Source organism: Salmo salar, chromosome ssa27, assembly GCF_905237065.1.
Source record: "Salmo salar chromosome ssa27, Ssal_v3.1, whole genome shotgun sequence".
Classification (NCBI taxonomy): Eukaryota; Metazoa; Chordata; class Actinopteri; order Salmoniformes; family Salmonidae; genus Salmo; species Salmo salar.
The window spans coordinates 17,664,546-17,678,894 of record NC_059468.1 but is presented as its reverse complement, the minus strand read 5'-3'; the positions used below and the strand labels follow the sequence as shown (position 1 = coordinate 17,678,894).

The window sequence follows — 14,349 nt, the reverse complement described above, 5'->3', positions numbered from 1 at the left end:
CATGACTTTTGCATTTAACATGCGACTCACATAGACCTACACATAATACCCCATAGGCCTATAATGAATAGATTATGAGACTAGAACATAATACTCTGATATAACACTACAATCACAATAGGCAGCTGTAGCCTATAAAGACTACAACAGTGGTCACCAACCTTTTCTTGGTCGAGATCACTTTATGAGTCAAACTGCAAACCGAGTGCAGTTGGAATGTGTTTCAATTAACAGGTGTGCCTTGTTAATTTGTGGAATTTCTTTCCTTCTTAATGCGTTTCAGTCAATAAGTTGTGTTGTGACAAGGTATACAGAAGATAGCCTTATTTGGTAAAAGACCAAGTCCATATTATGGCAAGAACAGCTCAAATAAGCAAAGAGAAACGATAGTCCATCATTACTTTAAGACATGAAGGTCAGTCAATTCAGAAAGTGCAGTCACAAAAACCATCAAGCGCTATGATGAAACTGTCTCTCATGAGGACCTCCACCGTAATGGAAGACCCAGAGTTACCTCTGCTGCAGAGGATACGTTCATTAGAGTTACCAGACTCAGAAATGTCAGCCCAAATAAACGCTTCAGAATTCAAGTAACAGACACATTTCAACATCAGCTGTTCAGAGGAGACTGTGTGAATCAGGCCTTCATGGTCGAATTGCTGCAAAGAAACCACTACTAAAGGACACCAATAAGAAGAGACTTGATTGGGCCAAGAAACACGAGCAATGGACATTAGACCTGTGGAAATCTGTCCTTTGGTCTGGAGTCCAAATTTGAGATTTTTGGTTCAACCGCCGTCTTTGTGAGACGCAGTGTGGGTGAACGAATAATCTCCGCATGTGTGATTCCCACCGTAAAGCATGGAGGAGGAGGTGTTATGGTGTGGGGGTGCTTTGCTGGTGACACTCAGTGATTTATTCAGAATTCAAGGCACACTTAACCAGCATGGCTACCACAGCATTCTACAGCGATACGCCATCCCATCTGGTTTGGGCTTAGTGGGACAATCATTTGTTTTTCAACAGGACAATGACCCAAAACACACCTCCAGGCTGTGTAAGGGCTATTTTACTGAGAAGGAGAGTGATGGAGTGCTGCATCAGATGACCTGACCTCCACAATCCCCTGACCTCAACCAAATTGAGATGGTTTGTGATGAGTCGGACCGCAGAGGGAAGGAAAAGCAGTCAACAAGTGCTCCGCATATGTGGGAACTCCTTCAAGACTGTTCGAAAAGCATTCCAGGTGAAGCTGGTTGAGATAATGCCAAGAGTGTGCAACGCTGTCAAGGCAAAGGGTGGCTACTTTGAAGAATCTCAAATCTCAAAGATATTTTGATTTGTTTTAACACTTTTTTGGTTACTACATGATTCCATATGTGTTATTTCATAGTTTTGATGTATTCCCTATTATTCTGCAATGTAGAAAATAGTAAAAATAAAGAAAACCCTTGATTGAGCAGGTGTTCTAAAACTTTTGACTGGTAGTGTATATGATAAGACTGGTCAGAGGTCAGTTGTTGTAGCCTATTACTTGTGAGGCACGTCGGAGCATAAATTGAAATAACTTGACTGATGGTCGAAGTGGAGAAGCACGTTTCATGATTTCTAAAAGTGTTGAATAAAAAATGTAGTGGTGATCATTGAATCTGAATGTACTGAAACTGTCTTTAAGGCCCTCGATGAGATCAATGCAATCAGTGATTGATAAAGGGGGACTGGAGGTCCTTCATGGCGAAATCACTGATATCAAATAACTTGGCAAATGCTCCAGCATCCTCTATACAGTGTCTCTTGAAAAAATTATTTGGCCATTTTACTTGTTTTTGCTAGCCAAGTTGGCTAGTGAGTCCACTTAGCTCACCGCTCACTAGTTAGCTAACGGTGAGTAGCCTACAGAGTGTAATCTAGTCTACACAGCGATAGCTACGGTTTACTGCACATGGTATCAGAGCGAAGTGACACGTGCCACCACCCGCCCATTATTTTGGAATTGATAAGAAATTTTGTTTTTATTGGGTTTTTTTCACGGTAAATAATGAAGCATAATTCAAATTCATTTACATAGGCCTAAATGAAATAGATATAATGTAGAGCACTAGATTTTATGTAAGACGTCCTTGAGTGTCCTGAAAGACATCTGACAAATAGAATGTATTATTATAACTACTATTATTACTGAGTGTACAAAACATTAACAACACCTGCTCTTTCCATGACATAGACTGACCAGGTGGATCCAGGTGGAAGCTATGATCCCTTATTGATGTCACTTGTTAAATCCACTTCAATCAGCGTAGATGAATGGGAGGAGACAGGCTAAAGGATTTTTAAGCCTTGAGACAATTGAGACATGAATTGTGTATATCTGCCATTCAGAGGGTGAATGGGCAACACAAAAAATGTAAGTGCCTCTGAACGGGGTATGGTAATAGGTGCGAGGCGGAGGGGGTGGGGTGGGGGGGGTACAACTCTATATTAGGAACACCTTTCTAATATTGAGTTGTACCCCCCCCTCCGCCTCGCACCTATTACCATACCCCGTTCAGAGGCACTTACATTTTTTGGTTTTCTGAGTGTATATCCCTTTAGTTTTCCCACCCCTCCCTACTGCTTAATATGAATTCTATCTGATGAGGTATGCATGTTCAGGCCAGTGCTTGACTGGGACTGACAGAGGTGCCGGTACCTCATTTTGGGTGCCAGCACCTTTTATATTTAGATGCAGGAACTGCTCAATACTTTTTAGCAAATATTCTATAAGAGGTGCAGGAACTCAACCAGAAGAACATTTTAGGTGCGGGTACTCAGTTCTTGTGAGCTGCTGCCCAAGTCAAGTGCTGTGCATAGGTAAAAAGACAAATACTGCCCCATATGGAACACTGACAAGTAGAGCATACATGTATTTTTTGCTCAATCTGATTGGGTGGGCCTTGCTCCCGAGTGGACCACACCCCTGCAAAGATCTACACCCCCTTGTTGACAATGAATAAAAGTGAATAATGTACAAACTTGCCGCTGTTTGAGACTGATGTAGAGATACAGGAACTCCTGCAGGCAGCACACTAGAGTCTCACGTCTAATCTAACCTGTCCAAATAGATTTACACAGGAATCTGAGTAGGTAACTGCATGCCATATGCAATAGGCTACCGATTACAACAGGATCACAGACACTTTTATTATTCTAACCTATATTACTCCCATGCATAGTGGCACACACACAATACACTGTAGCCTGCTGTCAGAGAGAAAACTCATCTTTCTCTATCAGTTTATATAGGAATTCATTCTCGATTAAATCCGTTGCACTGAAGTTCTGCGCTACAGCGTGATTGATGCGTAAAGGCAATGTTCCCGTGTTAGCAGAGACTGCATTCACGGTAAGCTCTGCATATGTCGGCTCAATGGGATGTGACCTTTGCATTTTTAGTGCACTATAACGATACAGATTGAATCAAGCGCTAGGATATTTTATATATTGACAGACTACATCAGGTACACGTCCCGAGCTTCCTCTGAAGTTCTCCAAACCCATATCTCTGGAATCACTACTACGCTTCTATCCAGTGATGCAGTGAGATAAACAATTCAGATAGACTTCAGTAGCCTCTGGCAACATCTAGTGGTGATAACGCCACACTAACACTCCTAAATTCATTTAGTTTGAACAAAATGCCATACGATCTCACGTCTTGTTCTAATCAATAGGCTTTAATCAATAGGTCATTAAAGAGTGAAAACTGCACTTGATAAACTACCCTGCATGAGGAGCCATTGGCACACTACCCTGGTCTGCTAAATGTTGACTAACTGTTATCAATGATCAAACCAGTACAAGTCCCCAGGCTGGATTGCAAGCTGCTGTCTAGTACCATCACCCTGACTCTGTATTAAACCACTACCTTCATGGTTCTCTCCAGGTGTCCCTGAGCCGGATTTGGGATCATTACAGATGACCCTGCTGCCCGCTGACCCTAATCCTCCTAATGATCTTATAGCCAGTCAGCAAGCAACTAAAACCTACCTGCCTGCGCTGCCTTTTACTGTAGTGTTATCCCAACCCCTGCTTTCAGCCCAGTGCTGGACATAGCACGGAGAGTGAAAACAACAACAACAACAGCCTATCCTCCTGGGCTCTCTCGGGGAAGAAATGATTCGGCAAAAATTCAAGCTAGAGGAATTTGTCAAACCTGTGAGTATTATAGATGTATATCATCATCACTTACCTACCTTCTTCCTAGTTGTGTCTTATTGGGATTATACATATACACTGAGTATACCAAACATTAGGAACTCCTTTTGCCCTCAGAACAGCCTGAATTCATCGGGGCATGGACTCTACAAAGTGTCGAAAGCGTTCCACAGGGATGCTGGCCCATGTTGATTCAAATGCTTCCCACAGTTGTGTCAAGTTGGCTGGATGACCTTTGGGTGGGGGACCATTCTTGATACACACGGGAAACTGTTGAGCGTGAAAAACCCATCAGCGTTGCAGTTCTTGACACAACCGTTGCGCCTGGCACCTATTACCATACCCATTTCAAAGGCAATTCAATCTGAATGGCACACATACACAATCCATGTTTCAATTGTCTCAAGGCTTGAAAATCCTTCTTGAACCTGTCTCCTCCCCTTCATCTACACTGATTGAAGTGGATTTAACAAGTGACATCAATAAGGGGTCATAGCTTTCAACTGGATTCACCTGGTCAATCTGTCATGGAAAGAGCTCAGTGTATATAATGTTTAGTACACTCAGTGTTTATTGGCAGTAGGACGCATTGTATGATGCTCATTAGTGTACACATGCAGTGAAATGATCAGGCATTGCTTGTTATATGCAGTCTATAACCTTCTCAGGAGTAAATAACACTATGTAGAAGAGGCAGAAATGATTGGTTAAATGTGTACAATGTTTGCATCAGTTTCTGTGATATACAGTTATATTCTAGGTTTAGATTAACTACTGTCTTCAGGAGATTGCTATTCTGATTCATTTGCTGATTCATTTGTTTAATGTTATACAAATTATTTATGAGCTATACTTTAACAGTCTTTATGAGAAATCAACTAAGAATATCACATTTTCCACATAAAACTAATGCGAATATTGAGGTCTCATTATTGATATCAAGGTTTTTTTTATTGAACAATCAGTCAATTTTGAATGTTCCATTCCTATGCCACTGGTTTTGAATGAGTTGAAGCGTTCAATTGGTTATCTTTGTGGAAATCTGCAGCGGAATGTTGGACATTTACAACGAGTATACAAAGCAGACAGTATGACAATACCTCTAAGGCAGGTATTCCCAAACTGGGAATACCTGAGAGTACCAAGGGGTACGCACAATGCCGTCGGGGGTACGCCAAATCAAAATGTGATTCACATAAAAAAATAAAAAATAAATATTATTAATATATAAATTTTTTCAAGTTTTTTCTTCACATTTTCAATTTATGAATATATTTTTATATTTATATTTTCCAACGGGGCTATACATTTGGGTGATGTTTTTTTCTCGCCTGAGTAGCCTCGTTTCACTGCCAAAAATAAAATGTAACTATCTAGTGTTCAGCGAAATAACAACACAATGTCAAATGCAGGTAGCCTAGTCAAATAATGAACATCCAATCACATTAACCATTACACTCGCGGGAATTCCATTAACGGTCCAAACGTAGCTGCTGCTCATGTTTGTATCTGTACTGAGTGGTAATGGTGGTAATGCGCATGCAAGCAGTTGCTCCCGACGCCACTTGGGTACACTGCAGCATCAACAGAGAGGCTCTTGTTGCCAAGGGAATGCCTGACAGCTTGAAAGACGTTTTGGACACTACAATGAAAATGGTTAACTTTGTTACAGCAAGGCCCGTGTATTTTCTGCATTATGCAATGATATGGGCAGCGACCATGTAACGCTTTTACAACATACAGAAGTGCGCTGGTTATCAAGGGGCAAAGTATTGTCAGGTTTTTTTGAATTGAGAGACAAGCTTAAAGTTTCCTTAACTGACCATAATTTTCACTTGTCTGACCGCTTGCATGATGACGAGTTTCACACGATTTGCCTTATCTGGTTGATATTTTCTCGCCTGAATGATCTGAATCTAGGATTACAGGGACTCTCTGCAACTATATTCAATGTGCGGAACAAAATTGAGGCTATGATTAAGAAGTTGTAGCACTTTTCTGTCTGCATTAACAAGGACAACACACAGGTCTTTCCATCATTGTATGATTTTTTTGTGTGCAAATGAACTCAAGCTTACGGACAATGTCAAATGTGATATGGCGAAGAACCTGAGTGAGCTGGGTTCTCAATTACGCAGGTACTTTCCCGAAACAGATGACACAAACAACTGGATTCGTTATCCCTTTCATGCCCTGCCTCCAGTCGATTTACCAATATCTGAACAAGAGAGCCTCATCGAAATTGCAATAAGCGGTTCTGTGAAAATTTAATTTAATCAGAAGCCACTGCCAGATTTCTGGATTGGGCTGAGCTCAGAGTATCCTGCCTTGGCAAATTGCGCTGTTAAGACACTGATGCCCTTTGCAACCATGTACCTTTGTGAGAGTGGATTCTCGGCCCTCACTAGCATGAAAACTAAATACAGGCACAGACTGTGTGTGGAAAATGATTTAGGACTGAGACTCTCCAATACAACTCAACGTTGCAGAGTTATGTGCATCCTTTCAAGCACACCCTTCTCATTAACCTGTGGTGAGTTATTCACAGTTTTCATACATATAAGGTTTTATATGTAAGATGGTTAAATAAAGAGCAAAATGATTGATTATTATTATTTGTGCTCTGGTCCTATAAGAGCTCTTTGTCACTTCCCACGAGCTGGGTTGTGACAAAAACACACACTCATTCTTATGTTTAATAAATGTATTGTATAGTGTGTGTGTGTGTGTGTGTCAGGCTTACAATGATGTCAAAAAACAGCATTTGAGAGTGCGCTGACCCTGGTGCTAGAGGGGGTACGCAGCTGGAGGTTGAATGTTTGAAGGGGTACGGGACTATAAAAAGTTTGGGAACCACTGTTCTAGAGCATACAGTATTTAGCATTGATGGGTCTACTTTATAAGTATTAAATACTATGCTATAATTTCATCTGATGGCTTTTCAGTGTTGACTGGCAATGTTAGATATTCATGTAATGTAAGCGAGTGAGTGATATTAATTTGTGAGTGATGTGTGTTTTGTCACAGGTCTTGCCCCAACCAGAAGACCTGCTGACCTCTCAGGCTAAAAATACCATGATGCATCTCACCGGCCAGAACCACCGTCTAGCGTCTAAAAATGTATGTCATTCCAAAACACCTAAACTCCATCTGTCAGCCACACAGGGAGGGGAAGAGGAGGTGGTGATGGTGGGTCCGCTTAAGACTGGCTCTGCCATGCTGCCAACACTGGGCCAAGAGGGCCCTGCCACCCAGAGAGACTCCTCGCTCCTAGTCAGGTATGTATTATGTACTGTTGGCTCACTTGGCTGAGGCAGCTGTACATGTATTTTAAATTTGTAAAAACGGTTTAAAATAATATGAATTCATGCAATTATTTATTTGTTTGTTCATTTGTTCCTTCCTTCCTTCCTGTCCAGGTCTTCCCTGCCTGGCTCATCCCGACCGAGGGAGGGGGAGAACCTGCCTCCGCGGCGGCCTCTGAAGCTGGCCCCTCTGGAGCTGCCCAGGGAGGTACAGAAGGCCCATAGACAGAAGATGAAGGGGATTGGGCTGGAGGCCAAGGCTGCTTCCCGCAAACTGGACACTACAGTGGGGGACCAACCCTGCCCCGGGAAGGTGAAGGCCTATGGGGTGAGAGGAGAGAGACCAGAACTGGTTAAAGGTGCGGCAGAGTGTGTCTCCACCCCAGCCCCACGTCCCCTGCCCCTGAATGAAACAGCACCCAGAGTCCAGCGACAGCAGAAGGTTCTGAGAGCGGAGCTTGCTCATGCCAACCCAATCCAGAGACACACAGGAGAAAGACTCTCAGAAGATATTGGCTCTACCATTAAAGACTTCCATCCTCCTCCTAGAAGCAAACCAGTCTCTCCCTCTGCCTCTTTCCCCATCAGTGCCAAAGCTCAGGCCCAGCAGGGCACTAGCACCACGTGGCGAGGAGAGCGTATGCCAAGCTGCTGGCCCGTTCCAGCAGGAGACCGGCAAAAAGAGGCTGCGTCTGAGGAGGGCAGAGCGCCTTGAGGAGGATCAGAGCAAATCTAACATGTCAACAGAAGGATTACCTGGGGAAGAGGCCAAGCTGGCCCAAGGGTTCCAGCAGGGAAAAGCCCTGAAGGTAGAGAAGACAGAGAAGACTAGGAGGACAGAGAAAGCCCTGAAGGAGGCCAGTCGCATGCTGGAGAAGGCTTCCAGGAAGAACGTCAGGCCGGAATCACTGGAGAACCCGCTGGAAGTGTCCGGAAAGGCCCTCAGGAGGATGGCAGTGAGCAACCTCCAGGACGCTGTTCTTTGACCTCTGACCCAGGATCTTTGACCTCTTAACCCCTGACTCCCTTTGACCAGCCCAGGAAGTCGTGAAAACAGACTTGACAGTGTTAAACCGTGTGTTTACTTGTTTTTATCACCTGGAAATGACTTTAGAAAAGCCCCTGCATCTTACTTCACATAGCATCTGGTATTCATAGCAACAAGCCAGTTACATTGCCAAGTACCCTGGCAGGCAGTATCTATAGTATATAAAACAGGATAAATATAGAAGTATATTATGAACCATATGTATTTAATATTTTGTAGAAAGATGATTGTAATAAAAATGTTTGCATGCCAACATGGTACCATTAGAATAAAATAATGTAAAAAAAATTGTGACATTTAACCATCGTAGATATTCTGACATAGGCTATTCAATCTCATATTTTGGATGAGATATGTCTGCATATGCAGGTGACATAATTGTATTTGTGCTTCACAGCGTATGTAAAGCTATGCGAAACTGACATGCATTCAGGGATTATCATCACGGGCTCATCAAACCGATACATTGGCTTCATCTACGACCCCCGAAACAGCTCCATCTACACCAAACAATGGCATTGAGTAGTAACATAGCAGAACTCACAAAACAGAGCCGCAACAGTAATCGGATGTTTACATTGACAACAGCAAATAAAGTTCATGAGATTTGAAATATGCCATTTACATGTCTTTTCTGAATCAGCCACCCCATAGATTGGGTACTGTGTGTTTAGTCCTTCAGTTCATTCTCTCATCTTTCTGGACCTTAGCTACTTCCCGTAGTTCATGTAATCTCAGAAGAATGCAGTAATGGTGCGTGGGTAAAAACACAGGGGAAGCCGATGTGTTGTGATAATTGGGTTGTTTGCTCTATAACCTGTTAGTTCATATGTCTTGCAACCGTGATACATAGGCCTAAGGGCGAGGCAATAAGAAGACACAATGGAAGAATAAATTCAACCACACCTTTGTTTCATCACAAAACCGGAGAGCAACCTCTGTCCGGTGAAATCTTCAAATCATATTGCATGTAACAACCAGTTACATGACCTGCAGCATGGTCAAGGGAGTTCATGTTTCCCACATAAAAAACTATTGGTTTAGAACCACGGAGAGTTACCACAAGTCACAAAGAAAACAGGAGCTGTTCAAGCACCATTTCAACTTCAACATTTCAACATCATCAAATCAACTATGCTTAGTCTAATACTGTGACAATTAAAATAAAACAATTTAGTCCAGTCAACATTAGCTAAATATGATGTGGCTGTCCATGAAACTGATTTCTCTCTGTGTGTGTGTGTGTGTGTGTGTGTGTGTGTGTGTGTGTGTGTGTGTGTGTGTGTGTGTGTGTGTGTGTGCGCGCGCAAGTACAAAAACATGTTGACTCACCCTACTTGTAGAGAAATGCCAATGCCATCCTCCTTTCTTTCATGTTGACGAAACGGTCTATCACTGATACTATCACTCAGTTACACGCTTTTAGTTTTTGTTGTCCTTGGGTACTGTACCTGGCAAAAATGCTTGCTCGCTAGCCTAACTTCCATTCCTGGGCAACGTAAACTAGTTACGTTAGTTACATTAGCCTTCAACATCTAGCTGCATAATGAACTGCCATCCTCTCAGGCCAGAGGCACAACAATGAATGAATGGCCATTCTAATCACAGGCCAGTAAAGAGAATTAAGTAAAACTACAAGTCCAAATCCATATCTCTACCCATCGCTAATTAGGGGAAATTGCCAATTTAAATTTAAGCTAGCTAGCCACCGGTGCACAACAACAATTCAAGTTGTTTATGTCAATGAAGTTTGCGCTCAATGTGATTTGATAGGAGTGATGTCAAATCCAAATTGGCATCCCTTGACACTGTTTTTGGTGCGCCAGGACCATTCACAGATGAGCTCACTCAGTTTATCTCCACACTGATTGGCTATTATTTCATCTGGGTTTTTTTTATCAAGGGAGGCCAAATGCTCGCTGGCTTCCCTTGCATTCAATGCTATGGGGCGGAAACAATGTTCATACTCTTTTGGACCAGACAGCATCAAACAGATGTCCTACACATACAGAGGCAGAGGTGTGCTGCTACGCTCGCTTGGATGCTTCCTCCAGTGAGATACATTCAGCCTCTTGCGAATTAAAGGAAAATTACGGAACACAAAGACGAAAGATGCTTTTTTTATAACTGTTTTTCTTTTTTTCTTGGTCAATTTTTTTGGGACGTCTGGCTTCCTTTGTCATCCATGAATACACACCACTGGAAGAATGCAAAAGTGAAATATTTTCAGAGTCTTTAAGCCAGCCAGGTCAACCGTGATACAAGTCAGTATTCCACGTACATCCATGTCTGAGGGCAGCGAGCGCTGTTACCTTCAAGTAGGTTTCAGGCATTATAGACGGGGCTGGTGGATGGGCTTAAGCATCTGCCTCTGATTCCGAAGTTAGCAAGTTCCAATCCAGCGATAGGCAAAAAAAACCTACTTTCTATCTCAAACCTTAACCCTTACTTTCAGCATTCGGAGTTAATGCCTAAACTTAAGATTTCTGAGTTAATCCCTAAATTAACGCAAACCTTGCAAATTCTGAGTTTTGAGAAATATGGATGAATGTCTAATTCTGACATGAGACTGTAAGAGGCTAGTTGCTTATGGCAGTGTTTTTCCTCCTATCAAAATGCATTACAGCTCTGTGTGGGTTGGGCAACTATCCCTCACTGCAACAAATGAATCTCCAGATTCCCCTTCTTCCACTCTGAAAGAATGACTGAAGATCACTCACATAAAAAGGTCTACGTTCTACCAATCGGAACAGAGGATGCGACTCTACACATCAAAACTTTGAGATGATCCATTTCTTTTCAAATTATTCCCTAATTCTAGATTTAGACATTCCAGACAGTAGTTATGGAATTCATTTAGGTAATGTATGTTGACCCTTGGCTAAATCAGGTAGTTTATCATAGAGAAAAGTAAAGTCTCCCAAAACATACTTGAGATTTAAAAGGTCAATTGTTTTTGCAGGTAAAAAGTGTCAAAGTGAACTGACAGTGAGAAAACACATGCAAAACCACATCACAGCCATTCAACATTGTTTAAAAAACTTCTGATCAAGTGAGTCGTATTAGGCAAGTTTAATTGACAGACTTTCCCCATGAACCCCAAATCAGGATACAGAAGACAACAAGAGCCTTCTAACATACAACTTCCTGCTTTGAGTCATGCTGCATTCTGACAGTGAATACATATCATTTTTTTATGTCTATGTGAACCCAGCGGGAATAGAACCTACGACTATAAGGAGTCAGATGACTCCTCAACCCTCAATGAGTCACTGACACCAGTAACACAGTAACACCCATCTGCTCCAGACCATCATCCGACCACCAGACTTCATTACCCTCACACCACACTGGGGCTATAGTTAGACTGGCCTGTGCTCTGGCTGAGTACAAAGGTAACCACAAATAGGATCTCAGAATGTATAGCCGTTATGTCTAATGTACCTATTTGTCAATGACGTACAATGAAAATTAATAGTTAATAATAATACTTTTGGTGGGTGCTTAAATTTGTCCTATTTCACACATCAGAAAGTATTCATACATCTTGACTGATTCCACATTGTCACGTCCTGACGATAGAGAGCTCTTCTTTTCTATGGTAGAGTAGGTCAGGGCGTGACTGGGGGGGCTTATTCTAGTTTTATTTTTCTATGTTTGGTTCTAGTTTCTGTTTTTCTATGGTTTTTTTGGGATAATCCCCAATTAGAGGCAGCTGGTCATCATTGTCTCTAATTGGGGATCATATTTAACTAGTTGTTTTTTCCACCTTTGTTTGTGGGAGATTATTTTGAGTTAGTGCATGTTGCACCTCTGTCGTCACGGTTTGTTGTTTTGTTTATGGTTTATTGTATGACTTGCATAGTTTCACATTATAATAAAATATGTGGAACGATATTCACGCTGCGCCTTGGTCCATTCCTACACACAACCGTGACAGAATCTCCCATCGCCAGAGGACCAAGCAGCGTGGTCAAGAGGAATGGACCTGGGAGGAAATCTTGGACGGGAAAGGACCCTGGAGGCAGGAAGGGGAGTATCACCGTCCGAAGGAGGAGATAGAGGCAGCGAGAGCAGAACGGAGAATTAGCACGGCAACAACGTAAGCCCGAGAGGCAGCTCTCCCCCCAATTTTTTTGGAAGGGGCACATGGAGTGGTCGGCGGAGCCGAGGGGTGAATCAGAGCCAGTCAGGGAGTCGAGTGAGGAACTCAACGAAAGATTCCGGAGAGAGGTGTTGGTGTTGAGAGCGCTGCAGAGCGGGCGTGCTTACCCTGAGGAGCGTGTGACCAGTCAGGCACCGTGTTATGCAGTGATGCGCACTGTATCTCCAGTGCGCATTCATAGCCCGGTGCGCACTGTGCCTGCGCCCCGCATTTGCCGGGCTAAAGTGAGCATTCAGCCAGGACGGGTTGTGCCGGCTCAGCGCTCCTGGTCTCCAGTATGCCTCCTTGGTCCAGGATATCCTGCGCCAGCTCTACGCACTGTGTCGCCAGTGCGCATTCACAGCCCAGTTTGTCCTGTGCCAGCCCCCCGCATTTGCCAGGCTAAAGTGAGCGTTCAGCCTGGACGGGTTGTGCCAGCTCTACGCTCCAGACCTCCAGTGCGCCTCCACGGTCCAGTGTATCCTGCACCGGTTCTACACACCAGGTCTCCAGTGCGCCTCCACAGCCCAGTACGTCCTATGCCTCCTCCTCGCACTCTCCCTGGAGTGCGTGTCCTCAGTCAGGTACGTCCTGTGCCTTCCCCTCACACTCGCCCTGAAGTGCGTATCACCAGTCTGGTGCCACCTGTCCCGGCTCCACGCACTAGGCCTCCAGTGCGCCTGCCCAGTCTGGAGCGTCCTGTGCCTACTCTCCACACTCGCCCTGAGGTGCGTGTTACCAGTCTGGCACCACCTGTGCCAGCCCCACGCATCATGCCTCCAGTGCGCCTTCCTGTTCCAGAGCTTCCGGCGACAGTTCCCAGTCCAGAGCTTCTGGCGACAGTTCCCAGTCCAGAGCTTCCGGCGACAGTTCCCAGTCTAGAGCTTCTGGCGACAGTTCCCAGTCCAGAGCTTCCGGCGACAGTTCCCAGTCCCAGTCCAAAATGTGTACAAATATATAATTACACTTTGGCATTATTTGGAATTGGGTGTTGGCCAGTGACCAAAAGCCACATTTTAAATTCAGGCTGTAACACAACAAAATGTTGAAAAAGTCAAAGGGAGTGAATACTTTCTGAAGGCACCGTACAAGTGCGTATTATATGCATGTGTGAACTGGAAATGTGTTTTTTGCATATCTCAATTCCCCCTGAGCAAACACACAACCACCAAACAATGTTGTTTTAATGTTTACTCTGTTGTGTACTTTAAATGTACTTACCAGTATCTGGTATCAATGCATTCCTCTTGCAGTAGAGGGGGGTAAAGAAACCTGTTGAAGTGCCGGGGGGGTGGAGGGGGGGTGTAGTGAGTGAAGCATGTGAAATCAGCAAGGCACCTCGACCTGAGAGACATCTAAACCACAAAGGGGCCCGACTAGGCGATGGAGAGGGGTTCTGAGACAGCTATTGGGGGAAGGGACAAATGCCATTCTGACAGGATAGGTGACAAGTTCAGTAAGAGAAAGAGAGGGAAAGTTACGGACAGAGAAAACCACACCATTGGAGAACAAGACCACTGCTTCCCCTTTCTTTCCCCCTCCTGCAGGGAACATGGCTGACAACACGCAATCTAGTAAACATTAATTCTCAATTACTTCTCAATTACTTCTCAATTTTCTTATATTGTTTAAAATAATTTTGCCCTTTTCTGAATGTA

At 43.6% G+C, this 14,349-nt stretch overlaps 1 protein-coding gene across 1 annotated transcript; it reads left to right on the top strand.

Moving 5' to 3' along the window:
- The first annotated feature begins 4,051 nt into the window (after positions 1-4,051).
- On the top strand, positions 4,052-9,146 carry LOC106588606 (uncharacterized). Its single transcript, XM_014177763.2, has 3 exons — positions 4,052-4,194; positions 7,222-7,472; positions 7,614-9,146. Exons 1-3 carry the CDS (start codon positions 4,153-4,155, stop codon positions 8,212-8,214), a joined length of 894 nt encoding a protein of 297 aa, XP_014033238.2. The 5' UTR covers positions 4,052-4,152; the 3' UTR covers positions 8,215-9,146.
- Positions 9,147-14,349: the final 5,203 nt, after the last annotated feature.

Coding starts and splice junctions, on each gene's coding strand:
- LOC106588606 (XM_014177763.2), top strand. CDS start 4,153: ATGATTCGGCAAAAATTCAAGCTAGAGGAATTTGTCAAACCT. Junction 4,195..7,221: donor TAGAGGAATTTGTCAAACCT/GTGAGTATTATA, acceptor GTTTTGTCACAG/GTCTTGCCCCAACCAGAAGA. Junction 7,473..7,613: donor GACTCCTCGCTCCTAGTCAG/GTATGTATTATG, acceptor CTTCCTGTCCAG/GTCTTCCCTGCCTGGCTCAT.